Here is a 14,647-nt window from a genome sequence, read left to right as displayed (position 1 = left end):
ATGTGGAAACCAACTGTTTCATTAGCAGAATTTTGATATGGTATCAGAGCAAGGTCAGAAGTTCTGATTCATTCTCTCATATCTGTTAAATCTAGATTGATCATCCTCGATTTTGTTTTGATCATACGCATGCAGTTTTGTTCTCATCGATTTCAACTCATACCTCTTAAATCTCTGTCAGAATTCTAGATCTATCGTTAGAAATTTTTTGTTGGTTAGTTAGCTGAATTTCACACTTTGTAAGAGATGGCCGCTATCGGAGGTGATGAACAATCTACGCCGACCATGGCTGAATCTCCTAATCAGCCAATTGTTGACACTAGTATTCCTTTTTACATGCATACCTCCGATAATCCGGGAATAGCACTAGTTCCTGTTTCATTTGATGGATTTGATTATCACTCATGGAGAAGAGGTGTGATGAGAGCCCTATCAGTAAAAAATAAACTAAGCTTCATTAATGGGGATTGTAAGAGGCCTGATCCAGACTCCTCAAGCTATCAATTGTGGGAGAGATGTGATGATATGGTGACTTCATGGATTTTGAATTCCTTGGCAAAGGAAATTGCAGATAGTGTTGAGTATGTGACAGATGCAATCGAGTTGTGGAAAGAACTTGAAGATCGATATGATCAAACAAATGGAACAAAACTTTACCAGATTCAAAAGGAGATTAATGATTTGTCCCAAGGAGCTCTGGACATCACTGGCCACTATACAAAAATGAAAAGGCTATGGGAAGAACTTAATACTCTGATTGCTAGATCTCATTGCACCTGTAATTGCACATGTGGGGCAAGGGAAAGTATGCACAAAGCAGAACAGGACAGAAGGCTAATACAGTTCCTTATAGGACTAAATGAGACCTACATTGTGGTCCGAGGCAGCATCCTTATGAAGAATCCTCGTCCCATAATTGCACAAGCTTTCTCACTGCTGATCCAAGAGGAAAGACAAGAGAGAAATTAAGCCTCATAACCACTTAGCTCTCGAGTCATCAGCCCTAAACATCAACACAAGCAGGACAACATCGTTTAAGACAAATTACTCTCCTAATAACTCTCACAACTATAGAAACAGACCCTTCTGTGATTACTCAAAAGGCCAGGACACACAAAAGAGAAGTGCTACAAACTTCATGGTTATCCTCAAGGCTTCAATCAAAATCAGAATCCTAATCTAGGTAACAATCAAGCTTCCAGTTTCAATCAAAACCCAAGACAAAACCATAACTATGGGAATAATTCTGGTGTGAACCAAAGTACCAAGTTCAATAAGGGAAATAGAGGAATGGCTAATGCACATGTAGCAGCTACAGATACTCAGCGTACTGGTGATGAGAACTGCAATACTCAAAATGTGAGTCTCACAAAGGAAAAATACAGTCAACTTGAATCTGCTGCAGCAATTCCAATCAAGAGGAAGAGACAACTCAGACAATGCTAACACTTCATCAGTAAACTTTGCACGTTCATAGCCTGCACCTCCTCTATTGATTTTGGGAAACTCTCATGTGAATGTTTCAAAAACAAGGCTGACTCATGGATTATAGATTCAGGGGCATCAAATAATATGACTTTTAATAGATCCTTATTAACCAATATAGTAACTCTACCCTATCCTATACTTGTCATTCTCCCAAATGGTTACAAAGTGAAGGTGACTGAGATTGGTAATGTTGTACTTACTCCTAAGATCACTCTGAATAGGGTAATGTTTGTTCTTTCTTTTAGATACAACCTAATATTCGTTCACTCTTTAACCTCTTACCTTAGTTGCCTTGTTGCCTTCATTAAGCACTGTTGTATACTGTAGGCCCCTTCAATGAAGAGGCCTCTGGTGATTGGTAGGGTAAAAGATGGACTTTACATCTTATGCCCAAGGTGTTTGAAGAACAATAGGGCAAGTTCTGGAGCTAATGCCACAGATTTCTTGTCCATCCCTGTCACTCACTGCACTTGTAACACACAATGTCAATTTCATTCTCATGTAGATACATCATCTCATGTCAATAAGTGTGTTCTTTCATCCTCAATTGTAAATAGTTCAAGTGCAGGTATTGAAGAACAATTTCTTTCTGTGAATTCATCATCTAATTCTTCTAGTGCATTTTCTCATCTGTGTATTGGAGATAGTGTAGATGTTCTGCGGCATAACAAGCTTGGACATATTCCTTTTGTAAAAATGAAAAATATCTCCGCCATTCCTGTAACCTTTTCTTCCAAACAACCTTTTAATTGCACCATTTGCCTAATGGCCAGGCAGGAAAGACTTCCATTTCCTCAGAGAACCAACACAACCAATAAGATTTTTGAGCTCCTACATGTTGACTTATGGGGACCATATCATGTGCCCACACATGATAAGTACAAATATTTCATGACCATTGTGGATGACTTCAGTAGGTCCACTTGGACTCATCTCCTATCCAGTAAGAGTAATGCCCATCAAGTACTTAAGGGATTCATTAGTCTGGTGGAAAACCAGTTTGGAGTGAATGTCAAAGCTATGAGAACAGACAATGGACTAGAGTTCACTAACGCAGAAACAAACATGTTATTTCAATCCAAAGGTATCATACATCAAAGAACTTGCTCCTACACTCCACAACAGAATGGTGTAGTGGAAAGAAAGCACAAGTACCTCCTTGAAACTACTAGAGCTCTCCTCTTCCAATCTAAGCTGCCCCTAAGGTATTGGGGTGAATGCATTCTTTGTGCAACCTTCATTATAAACAGACTCCCTTCCACTTCTATTAATGGTCAAAATCCATATGAATTGTTGTACAAAAGAAAGCCAAAGTACTCTCACCTAAAAAGTTTTGGCTGCCTGTGCTATCCCACTGTACCTAGACATCACAGAGACAAATTTGAACCCAAAACAACACTACATGTATTTGTTGGCTATCCCTTCAACACAAAAGGATACAAGGTCCTAAGTCTCTAGCCACTAGAAAGATCATTGTCTCCAGAGATGTAGTTTTCAATGAATCTATCTTTCCATTTGCAACCAACATGAATATATCTTCCCAATCATGTGTCCTTCATTCAATTCCTTTTATTGAACCTCTATGTGAGGAACCTTCTGATAGTACAAACATTACACAACAAACATCTGAATACTTGAGTGCTCAAAGGAGTAATATTGACAACACAACTAATCTCATGTCACCTACTCATGATCACTCCTCATCACCCTCCATAGTGCATAATTCTCCAATACAATTTTCATCACAAGACCATATTGAACAACCTCATACAGAACCCATGCAGCTGAGACAGTCCTCAAGAACACACAAGACACCTAGTTATTTGCAAGACTATATGCATTCCCTACCTAAACTTAAGCCAAATCCTAACTCCCTTAATGCATTGTTTTCTATGAACCATCATGTTGCCTCTGATCTATTAACTCTTAACAGTCAAGTTTATGAGAAATGTTTGTCATGACAGGGAACCATCATCATATGAAGAAGCAGTTATTGATCCTGCATGGCAAGCTGCAATGACACAGGAATTTGAGGCTTTATATTCCAACCACACTTGGGACCTGGTAGCCCTTCCACCAGGGAAGCAAGCAATAGGATACAAGTGGGTTTACAAAGTGAAGCATAAAGCTGATGGCAGTATAGAAAGGTTCAAGGCCAGATTGGTTGTGAAAGGCTACACACAACAGGCAGGAATTGACTACATAGAGACATTCTCCCAAGTGGTGAAGATGACAACAGTGAGGGCATTAATAGCCACAGCAGTGAAGAAGGGGTGGTGTATATCTCAGCTAGATGTAAACAATGCCTTCCTCCATGGAGACCTTAATGAGGAAGTATATATGCAGATTCCACCTGGACTTATTGTGGATAAACCTGGACTGGCATGCAAATTATACAAGTCTCTATATGGTTTAAAGCAAGCCAGTCGACAGTGGTATGCAAAGCTGACTGAGGCTTTGTGCTCTAAAGGATACACACACTCCATGAATGACTACTCACTCTTTTATAAGAAAAGTGGAAATTCCTTGGTATATATTGCAGTATATGTGGATGATGTACTACTTACTGGAACTGATCAAAAAGAGATCACACAATTGAAGAACTACCTACATGAACAGTTTAAGATAAAAAACCTGGGGCAACTACACTACTTTCTAGGGGTGGAAGTGATGTACAAAGATGATGGTGTAATAATTTCTCAAAGGAAATTTGTGCTGGACATGTTGAAGGAGTATAACTGCTTAGATTACAAGCCTTGTTCTTCCCCCTTAGATCCCACAATAAAGCTTAAAGCCAAAGAAGGTACCATCCTACAAGATTCTACTTACTACAGGAAACTGGTAGGTAAGTTAAATTTCCTCACTAACACCAGACTGGACATTGCATATAGTGTTCAACACTTAAGTCAATTCATGCAAGAGCCCAGGGAAGCTCATTTAAAGGCAGCTTTCCATCTGCTTAGATATCTAAAAAGTGATCCCACTCTGGGAATCTTCATGTCTAAGGATAGAGAATGCACAGTCAAGGCATATAGTGACTCTGATTGGGCAAGTTGTCCAGATTCCAGGAGATCCATCACAGGCTATTTGGTGCTTCTGGGTAATAGCCCTGTTAGTTGGAAGTCCAAGAAACAGGAAACTACATCACTATCTTCTGCAGAAGCAGAGTACAGGGCTTTGAAGAAAGTAGTGGGGGAACTGGTATGGTTGAGCAGGCTGTTTGAAGAACTGGATGTCCCTTTTCCAGTGCCTATTTCAGTGTTCTGTGACAGTCAATTTGCACTTCACATTGCCAAGAATCCAGTCTTCCACGGAAGAACCAAACACATAGAAGTGGACTGTCACTTTGTGCGCGGCCAATTACAAGCAGGACTAATTTCACTCCACCACATTGGAACAGACAGTCAACTGGCAGATATTTTGACTAAAGCCTTAACGGGAATCAAACATAGTGCCACATTGGGCAAGTTTGTTGTGTTTTCAACACCTCCAACTTGAGGGGGTGTTAAGATTAATTATTTTCCATTAGCCTACATAATCAGCTATATTAGATTTGTTAGAGTTAGTTAGTTAGCTTAGTGGTTAAGTACAGTTAGTTAGGAGTAGTGACAGTTGTCAGTTTGTTTTAGTTAGTTAGCTTTCTCTTTACACTCTTGTATATAGTGGGAGGACTTCCACTTAGTCGTGTAATTCAATTCAATAGAGAAGAATCTCTCTTTCTTCCGGAATGTTCATCTGGCCTTTTTCTCCTTCTTCTATTTCGACTACCATTAATCTCAAAGTATGAAGCTTCCGCCATTGATGCTGGTGCACTCTCAGCTCAGCAAATGTGGAAACCTACTGTTTCATTGGCAGAATTTTGATAGTATGTAACAAGCAAACTGCTCTATGTCTTATCATTAAACACAACATTTGCATCTTTAGTTTTTCTATGGAAGTTAGCGTTTTCTTTTTCCTTTATCGCTATCTTGGGTGCCAATTGAAGGGTAACTAGTTTGTCGCATACTGAATATGGTTGCAATTACTGAGCTAGGAAGACGACTAAAATAAGATGAGGAAGTAAAGTAGCACTAGTTCCTGGGCCATAATATGTTAAGGTCCAGAAGTCACTAGTAACCCATTATAGCCCATGCTGAGCAAAAGCTAATGTAATGACAAACAATAGCATCGAGCCACGTCCTGTGAGTTAAGATTACAACTACTATCGCACCTCAATCCTAAGCAAGTTGAGGTTGACTACCATGTCACTCCATTAAAAGGATTAAGCTCATCTATGAGCTGAGATTAAAACACTAGCAAACACTGAGAAAGTAATATTCCAAGTCTTAGGATTAAATGGGCCAAGATTCCACATCCTAAGGGACTGACAACTACTCCGATATAAACTAAGTGAATCAGGGTTTAAAATAGCTTATTAAATATACCTAAATTTTTCTTAAAACGTTTGACACACATATATAGTTCGAGTTCAAATCAAAGTTGGCATGCACCTATTGCTTATATGTCAACGCGCCGTAGCACGCTTTCGTACTTTCAACCTTTAGCCTAATCCATCAAATTTTGCAATACCAAAAGAGTAAATTCCAACTCTATGGTGTGTTCTGTCTGTCCAGGTGTATTTATTTTGAGACTTCAGTTTTTCTTTACTGTGTTAGTGAGACAACAAAAATTCTCAGATGACATTGCTCAACTTAAATCCTCTAATGAAGTTGAGCAATTAAAAAGAAAGCTGGCTACATTGATGATCAGAGTCACTAGACTAAGCTACAAACACTTCCTTACCAAGGTAGCTTGACTAATTATTTACGAAGTTGATTGTCAAGCTTTGGCCATCAAACCATAAGAAAACCTTTTGGCTGGTTCATTACATCTAGAATGCAGTTCATTCAAGGCTCAGAATTAGTCCGAAGAACATCTTTGTATTGATATTGATTTGATGTGATACTCATTTTACTTGCTCGTAAGCTTTAAATTGACTTTAAAAAATGCAGCACAAAGGAAAAAGTAATAATCCTCAAGTGCAAGTTGACAGAACATGATAATGGACTTGCATACAGTCGAAGCATTAATTGAACTATTGAGCTTGTGAGTGATACCTTTTATTTCTTCGTTCTCGTCCTGAATGTTGTAGTCTGTAAAGGTACCCAAGTCTCTAGCTCCTCACGGAACTCAGAACACAAGAACAACAAGCAGTATAGCAAGCAGAAACCGGCTGCAGAAGCCTGTTGGCAATATAACCATAATATGACACAAAGTTTATGACAAAACCATTGCATTGCATCTACTAAACGTAGAGAACAATAGGTTGGTTATTAAGTTTACAACGTCAGATAATTGTACAAAAAATAGGAAGCTCACCGTATCACTGATGCTCAAATTTTATAAACAAAAAAGAATTATGAAAGGTTCCCTATTTCTTGTTTCTTTCCTGCTTTCTTAACAAAGAGATTTTATTTTCAAGTATGCCATTTCACAACTTAGCATTACGTTAGACCAGAAAATTTCATTAGAAGTGAGAACAAACTCACTCGTAGAGCTTATACGATATGTCAAGATGGACGTGGCAAAGGCGCTACATCTGATCACCCTATGCACATTAAATAGTAAGGTTGCGTGCTATGAATTTGCTTCAAGTATCTAACAACTGTAACAGGCACCAAGCTTAGTCAGGCTTTTCCATTTTAGGTATGCAGTATGCACCAATATTGAGGACAATATTTGTACTGGACTAAACTGTTCTCAATTACTACTACTTGACAGCTGGTTTGAGTTGATCTCTGAAATAGTAACATGTGCCACATATATTCCTTAGGCATTGCCGCTAACTGAAGGCTGCATTTAAGCTACATTTGGGTGGCTGTATATTAAATGAAGCAGGGAAAGGAGGGATAAGGCATTTAGCTCGTTTAGCTATTGACAACAACAACAACTGGGGAACCCAGAGAATGAAATATGTCACTTGTGATCTAATTATGAATTAGAAATGGTATTTTGTGCATAAAAAGGACCAATAGAACAAAAGGAAATCCTTGATCAAATATTTTTCCATATATTAACAAACTGCTCAGGCTGTGTATGACTTATATTTTAATCACAAAAGAAAGATCAAATAAGCTCTGCAGAAGGACGTTATCTGGAGTTTTCAAGCTGTCTTAGTGCTAGGCGGTTTGAGAGCTTAATTGTTCTCTATCTAACATCTATATATATGTTAGACAGAAAGAAGAGAAGTTCGCAAAAGGATGTTCTCTGGAATTTTTGTTATGCAGGTTTTGAAGCTCTTTTCTATCTACTAGTCTCTAGACACGCGCGTTACGCATGTACCCATATCAATAAATACAAATTTTTCAAAATATTATATCAATATTATCAAAAAATTATTTTTGAGTGACAAAAAATAAAGAAAGAAGTATAAGTTGTTGATGTCTTGTGGTGATCCGGATATATGTGGTAGCTTGCTTCAAAAAGCCAAGACACCTTCAAGGTGGCAAGAAAGTTTTATACTTTTGAGTAAAAACTAAAGAAATTATACCGGAAAAATATTTGCCTGAACACAAAAGAAAAAAGTGCTTAGCGCGTAGGCCATCTGTCTTTATTGCAGACATCATTAAACTCTCATTGGCACACCTCCTCTAATGATTGTCCAACGACACCATCACATCCAAGAACTTATTAGATATGTCATCCATATAGGCAAATGGTTTGTATATTTCTCGAGGTAGATGCAGTGGCAGAGACAGGATTGCCTCCAAGGGGGTTCAAAAGAAAAAATTAGCAACGTTGCAGCTAATGGGAATAGAACCAATGATCTTATAAAGGTTTTGAACCCCCTTAACCAGTAAGCTATGTTTTTGGGCTGTGTCAAGGGGGATTCAAAACATAATATATTGAGGTAAAAACAGATTTTACCTTACATATATAGTGTAATTTTTCGGCGAAGGGGGGTCGGGTGAACACCCTTCCGCCCCCCTAAATCCGCCCCTGGGTAGATGAGGTTGTTCCTGCCATTGTAGTACTAATGAAGCTATTTACAAAAATACTGTAGTTGACATTTGTACCTAATCTGAATGTCAGCAATGCTATTGCTCCTACCTGAATTTGCAGATATGCTTCGTTCATATTTATTGTTGTCCTTACAAATGCACAATGTTTTATTTGACTTTTTTAAGAAAAGAAAGTCTTTTTCTTAAATCAATGATACGGACATTTAGAATGTCAACATGGGAAGGCTTTCCCTGTTTATAATCGGAGTAATAACACTGAGCAATTCATCTCTTTTGCAGATTTCACCAATCAAATCATACAGAAACGCACCTCAAATGTTTGTTTGCACAAAGTGTTAACCTTCAATATTCCACATACCTCTCATCACCAGTGAGGAGATCAAGTTGTAGATCAAATCACAAATCAACTGATAGCTTCTTATGTAATACTCCTTCTGGGTCGTTCCTGAATCCTGATTTATAGCCACTCCTCGCCTTTTCCCTCCAAAACATGTTCCACCTGATATAAAAGGGGGGAAAAGGTCAAAAATGTTTTGATTTTTATCAACAGTTATACTTATGGATTCACAACATACCATTAGCAAATCATGCATTTGTATTTCATCTTAATGGAGATAATTTTATGTCTCTTTTGTTCTTCAAGTTGAAAAGCAATTTTTTTTAACGAGGAAAAAAGTGTTCGAGAAGCAACCAATTTTCGAGAATCATAAAAAAGTAACACTAATGGCTCTGTAGAAGTATTTTTTTTAAAAGTACTCATGTGTTCTACTTTATGTGAATCTATTTTATTTTTGGTCCGTTCCAAAAAGAATGATCCATTTTTAAATTTGGTAACAATTTAGCTTAAACTTACAATTCTATCCTTAATGAGATGGTTTTATAACCACATAAATATTCTGGGCCCCTTTGTGACTTGTTTAGGACCACAAATTCTAAAAGTCTTCATTTTTTCTTAAAATCCGTATCCAGTCAAACAGGTTCACATAAATTGGAACGGGGGAAGTAGCTTTTTTCAAGACGAAATATTAATTGCTACTTAGAAGTAATTTTTAAATTAATTAGCCAAATACACTGCTTCTCACCAAAAGTGCTTTTGAAAAGATACTTTTGAAAAAAAACGTTTCCCAAAATAAGCTGATTTTTTCACCTTGGCCAAACGGTTTATTAAACTATTACCAAAAAGGAATTAATAGAGGGGTAAATTTAACATCTGTTCAAAGTATTATGACACGTAAGCATAGATGATTCTAGATCGGATATAAAAGTAATTCATTTAGTTATTTTTCATGTATTGTTTTACGTGAACTGTTTACAACTTTATACGCTTAGGGGTTGTTTGGTAGGATATTTTAGAGAAAATAATATATATATATATATATATATATATATATATTAATTTTATTATTAGTAATTTTTTATCTGATAGTACTTTTCAACCTATATATAATTAATACTTGCATTGGTTATACATTCGATTACTATTCTTATCAATAGCAAACAATGACATTAGCAATACCTTGATTTTTAATATTGGGTAAGTATGTATAAAGGCATTACTGTCCTTTCAAAACCTTTTCCAAGTACAAAACTAAAGCATATGGAGGATATATTTATAAGCAAATATTTTTAAAAAAAATTATGCAATGCATGTTATTTTAATACACCAAACCAAACAATCAATAAGAAATAATCTTAGCATTACTAATACACCATATTTAGTACTACTCTTATGTACCCTACCAAACGATACCTTACTATGTCAAAACAAACTTGTCAATTATGTAGGTATAATATAATAGCTTGTTTGGCCATATTTCTAAAATTAACTTATTTTGAAAAGTATTTTTCAGAAAAAGTATTTTTGGTGAGAAGCATTTTATATTTGGCTAATTAATTTGAAAATCACGTGTTTTTATTAATGCTTAAAAGAGGGTTTTTAAGTATATTAATGCTTAAAAGAGGGTGAATGGGAAATGCAGGGAAAAATAAAATATTTGAGTTTCATTTGAGATTCCCTCCTTGATGAAGGGACATTGTCCCTTATTGGAAGAGGAAGAGGTTTTTAATGGGTATATAAGCAATTGTTCTTCTTCTAGCTCTTAAAGAGTTGAGAAGAAGGCAAGCCTCGCGTCGTCGTCGTCGTCGTCATCGTCGCTCGGCTCGGCTTCGGCTTCGGATTCGGATTCGGATTCGGATTTGGATTTGGTCAAATGATTGATTGATTAATTTTTTGGACCAAATTTGTTTGTTAATAGTAAATATTAACAAAAAATATTATAAAATATCCATTTTAATAATAAAATATTAATATTAAATCCAAGAATATTATATTAAAATCCAACCGTTTCCATTTTTTCGTTTTCTATTTTTGTAACAGAAAATTAACTACCCTCTTCAATTTTTCCTCTTTATTGTTGAGTAAATAGCCATTTATGTTATGGCATTTATGCTATGGTTGTTTTGCATAAACAGCCATTCTGAAGAGTTTCACCTCTTCAGATTTCAGCCCAACATTGACTATAAATACAAGTCCATCCTCTCAAATTTTTCATACGAATTTCTGACTTTCTCCTCCTTCTTCTACATTGTTTTAACTTCAAAGAAAGCAACAGTAAGTGTGATTTGCTACCGAACTTTGTATTCGCTGAAACACTGGGGTATGAAGTACCACTACACCAGTGTATAATTCGTTCTATCCTGGGAGAAAATAATCCAAAACCTTGGGTACTAGGAGGGGATTAAATTCCTTAAGGAAACACTGTGAATTCAGTAGGCTCGAATTAATTTTTGTTTCGTCTATATTTCTGTTTATGTTATTTTATATTTTCTAGAATTATTTTACAAATACAGTTTACTAACAAGCTTAAGGAATTTAACTTTTTGTATTCTGTATTTGTGTTTATTCACTATTCTGGAGATTAAAACCTTCGTGGTTTTCTACTCCGTTGGAGATTAAAATCTACGTGAGTTTAACGTTTGTTTGTGTCATTCTTTTACAGAAATGACTAATGATAATGTGAACCAAGTTGTTTCAATGGTGACTGCCAGTGCATCAACAAGCCGAACGCTAGCGTTGGCACCGGCGGAGAAACCCGAAAAATTTCCTAGGTTAGATTTCAAGCAGTGGCAGCAGAAGATGTTCTTCTACTTGACTACTTTTAGTCTGTAGAAGTTCATCAAGGAAGATGTTCCTGTTCTGCCCGAAGAAACTCCAAAGGATGAACGTTTTCTCGTGATTTAGGCGTGGAAGCATTCTAATTTTTTGTGCAAGAGCGGACTGGAGGACGATCTGTATAATGTCTGAGTGGCGTGGAGACATCAAAAGAATTGTGGACTGCGCTTGAAAAGAAATACAAAACTGAAGATGCCCGGTTGAAGAAATTCGTTGGCGCTAAGTTTTTGGACTATAAAATGGTAGATAGCAAGTCTGTTATTACCCAAGTCCAGGAATTGCAAGTGATTATTCACGATCTCCTTGTTGAAAGTATAAATCAAATTAATACTGATGTTGAAAGTAGTAATCTTAGTATTTTTACTAACAGAATTTTCATTGAAGGTCTTCTCATCAATGAAGCATTCAAAGTAGCAGCGATGATTGAGAAGTTGCCTCCTTTGTGGAAGGACTTCAAAAACTACTTGAAACACAAACGCAAGGAGATGTCCCTTGAAGATCTCATTGTTTGGTTGAGAATCGAAGGGGACAACAAAGCTGCTGAAAAGAGAGGTTGTGGAAACTCAACAATAATGGGAGCGCATTGTTGAGGATACTTCTCAAAATAAGAGAAAGGGGAAGCAGGCTTCTGGACCAAAAAGCAACCCAAGCAAGAAGCGGTTCAACGGAAATTGCTACAACTGTGGGAAAGCTGGGCACAAATCTACAGAGTGTCGTGCTCCAAAAAAAGACAAGAAGAAGGGTCAAGCAAACATGGTTGAAAAGCATAAAGATGTTGATGACTTATGTGCCATGCCTTGTGAATGCAACCTGGTGGGAAATCCTAAGGAGTGGTGGATTGATTCTGGAGCCACTCGCCATGTTTGTGCTGTTAGGGAAGCTTTTGCAACATATGCTCCTGTTGGACCCGAAGAGACTCTTTCTATGGGAAATGCTACAACTGGCAAGATTGAAGGATGTGGGAAGATCTTTCTGAAGATGACTTCTGGCAAGGTGGTGACTTTGAACAACGTCCTTCATGTTCCCGAGACTAGGAAGAATTTAGTCTCTGCTGGACTTCTTGTTAAGAATGGTTTTAAATGTATTTTTATTTCCGATAAGGTTGTAATAAGTAAGAACGAAATGTTTGTAGGAAAAGGTTACCTCACTGAGGGCCTTTTCAAGCTGAATGTAATGGTTGTTGAAAATAATAATAAAATTTCAGCTTCGTCTTACTTACTTGAGTCAAATGAATTATGGCATATACGTTGGGGTCATGTCAATTATAAAACCTTGCGGAAAATGATTAACTTGGAAGTATTTCCTAAGTTTGAATGCGATAAATCTAAATGTCAAATATGTGTGGAATCTAAGTATGTTAAACATCCTTATAAGTCAGTTGAAAGGAATTCAGATCCTTTAGACTTAATTCACACAGATATTTGCGATATGAAGTCAATACCATCTCGCGGTGGAAAGAAGTATTTCATAACTTTTATTGACGATAGTACTAGATATTGCTATATTTACTTACTTAATAGTAAAGATGAAGCAATAGACACATTCAAGCAATACAAAAATGAAGTTGAAACGCAATTTAACAAGAAAATCAAAATGATAAGAAGTGATAGGGGTGGTGAATATGAATCTCCTTTTGAACAAATATGTTTAGAATATGGAATTATTCATCAAACAACGGCCCTTTACACGCCCCAATCTAATGGGATTGCAGAAAGAAAGAATCATTCATTAAAGGAGATGATGAACGCACTATTGATAAGTTCTGGTTTGCCACAGAACTTGTGGGGGGGAAGCCATTCTTACGGCTAACCGAATACTAAATCGAATACCCCATAGCAAAACACAATCCATTCCATATGAAAAATGGAAAGGAAGAAATCCCAACTTGAATTATTTTAAAGTGTGGGGGTGTTTGGCAAAAGTGCAAGTTCCTAAACCCAAAAGGGTAAAAATAGGACCAAAAACTGTTAATTGTGTTTTCATAGGATATGCGACCAATAGTAAAGCATATCGATATCTGGTTCATAAATCAGAAAATCCCGACATTCATAATAATATGATAATAGAATCAGATAATGCTGAGTTCTTTGAAAATATATATATCCGTATAAAAAGGAATGTGAGTCGATTGGTGAAGGATATAAACGACATCGGGAAGAAACAAAAGAAAGTACATTAATCAGGGGGATCTGAGACGTAGTAAACGTCAAAGAACGTCTACTTCATTTGGACCAGATTTTGTAACTTTCTTATTGGAAAATGAGCCTCGAACATTTAAAGAAGCGATGTCTTTTTCGGAATCATTATTTTGGAAAGAGGCAGTCAATAGTGAAATAGAATCCATATTGAACAACCATACATGGGAATTGGTTGATCTTCCTCCTGGAAATAAACCTTTGGGTTCTAAATGGATCTTTAAGAGGAAAATGGAGGATGATGGCACTATTGATAAATTTAAGGCAAGACTTGTACTCAAAGGGACAACGAGAAGGTCTTGACTACTTTGATACATACTCTCTAGTTACAAGAATTACGTCCATACGGATGTTAGTAGCATTAGCTGCAGTGTATGGTCTTGAAATTCATCAAATGGACGTTAAGACGGCCTTCTTGAATGGAGATTTGGAGGAAGAAATCTACATGGAACAACCTGAAGGGTTTGTGGTTCCAGGTAAAGAAAAGAAGGTCTGTAGACTTGTTAAGTCCCTTTACGGGCTAAAACAAGCACCCAAACAATGGCATGCAAAATTTGACCAAACAATATTGTCAAATGATTTAAATATAAATGAATGTGATAAATGTGTGTGTACATTAAAAATGTTCCAAATCACAGTCATTGTTTGCCTATATGTGGATGATATGCTGATAATGAGTAATGATATTGCCAACATAAATGCTACTAAGCATATGCTAACTAGCAAGTTTGATATGAAGGAATTGGGAGTTGTTGATTTAATTCTGGGGATTAAGATCCATAAGACTCCTC

General features: G+C 36.7%; 2 protein-coding genes and 1 long non-coding RNA gene across 3 annotated transcripts; 2 read left to right on the top strand and 1 right to left on the bottom strand.

Annotated features, from left to right (window-relative positions):
• LOC109220391 lies at window positions 247-969 on the top strand. The gene has a single exon (XM_019384864.1). It carries the CDS (start codon window positions 247-249, stop codon window positions 967-969), a length of 723 nt encoding a protein of 240 aa, XP_019240409.1.
• On the top strand, window positions 3,829-5,351 carry LOC109220385 (uncharacterized mitochondrial protein AtMg00810-like). Its single transcript, XM_019384850.1, has 2 exons — window positions 3,829-4,951; window positions 5,152-5,351. The coding sequence occupies exons 1-2, from the start codon at window positions 3,829-3,831 to the stop codon at window positions 5,349-5,351; spliced, it is 1,323 nt and encodes a 440-aa protein (XP_019240395.1).
• Window positions 6,436-9,183, bottom strand: LOC109223005. Its single transcript, XR_002067498.1, has 3 exons — window positions 9,065-9,183; window positions 8,848-8,988; window positions 6,436-6,710 (listed from the first exon to the last, which is right to left on the bottom strand). It is a non-coding gene; the product is annotated as an uncharacterized LOC109223005 (long non-coding RNA).

The sequence above is a fragment of the Nicotiana attenuata genome, chromosome 2 (assembly GCF_001879085.1).
Source record: "Nicotiana attenuata strain UT chromosome 2, NIATTr2, whole genome shotgun sequence".
In the NCBI taxonomy this organism is placed as follows: Eukaryota; Viridiplantae; Streptophyta; class Magnoliopsida; order Solanales; family Solanaceae; genus Nicotiana; species Nicotiana attenuata.
The sequence above is the reverse complement of the archived record's forward strand: the minus strand, read 5'-3'. Positions and strand labels throughout refer to the sequence as shown.

Excerpts from the sequence above, each read along its gene's own strand:
- LOC109220385 (XM_019384850.1), top strand. The coding sequence starts at position 3,829 with ATGCAGATTCCACCTGGACTTATTGTGGATAAACCTGGACTGGCATGC. Across the intron at positions 4,952-5,151 it reads CAAACATAGTGCCACATTGG|TGGGAGGACTTCCACTTAGT; the intron begins GCAAGTTTGTTG and ends TCTTGTATATAG.
- LOC109220391 (XM_019384864.1), top strand. The coding sequence starts at position 247 with ATGGCCGCTATCGGAGGTGATGAACAATCTACGCCGACCATGGCTGAA.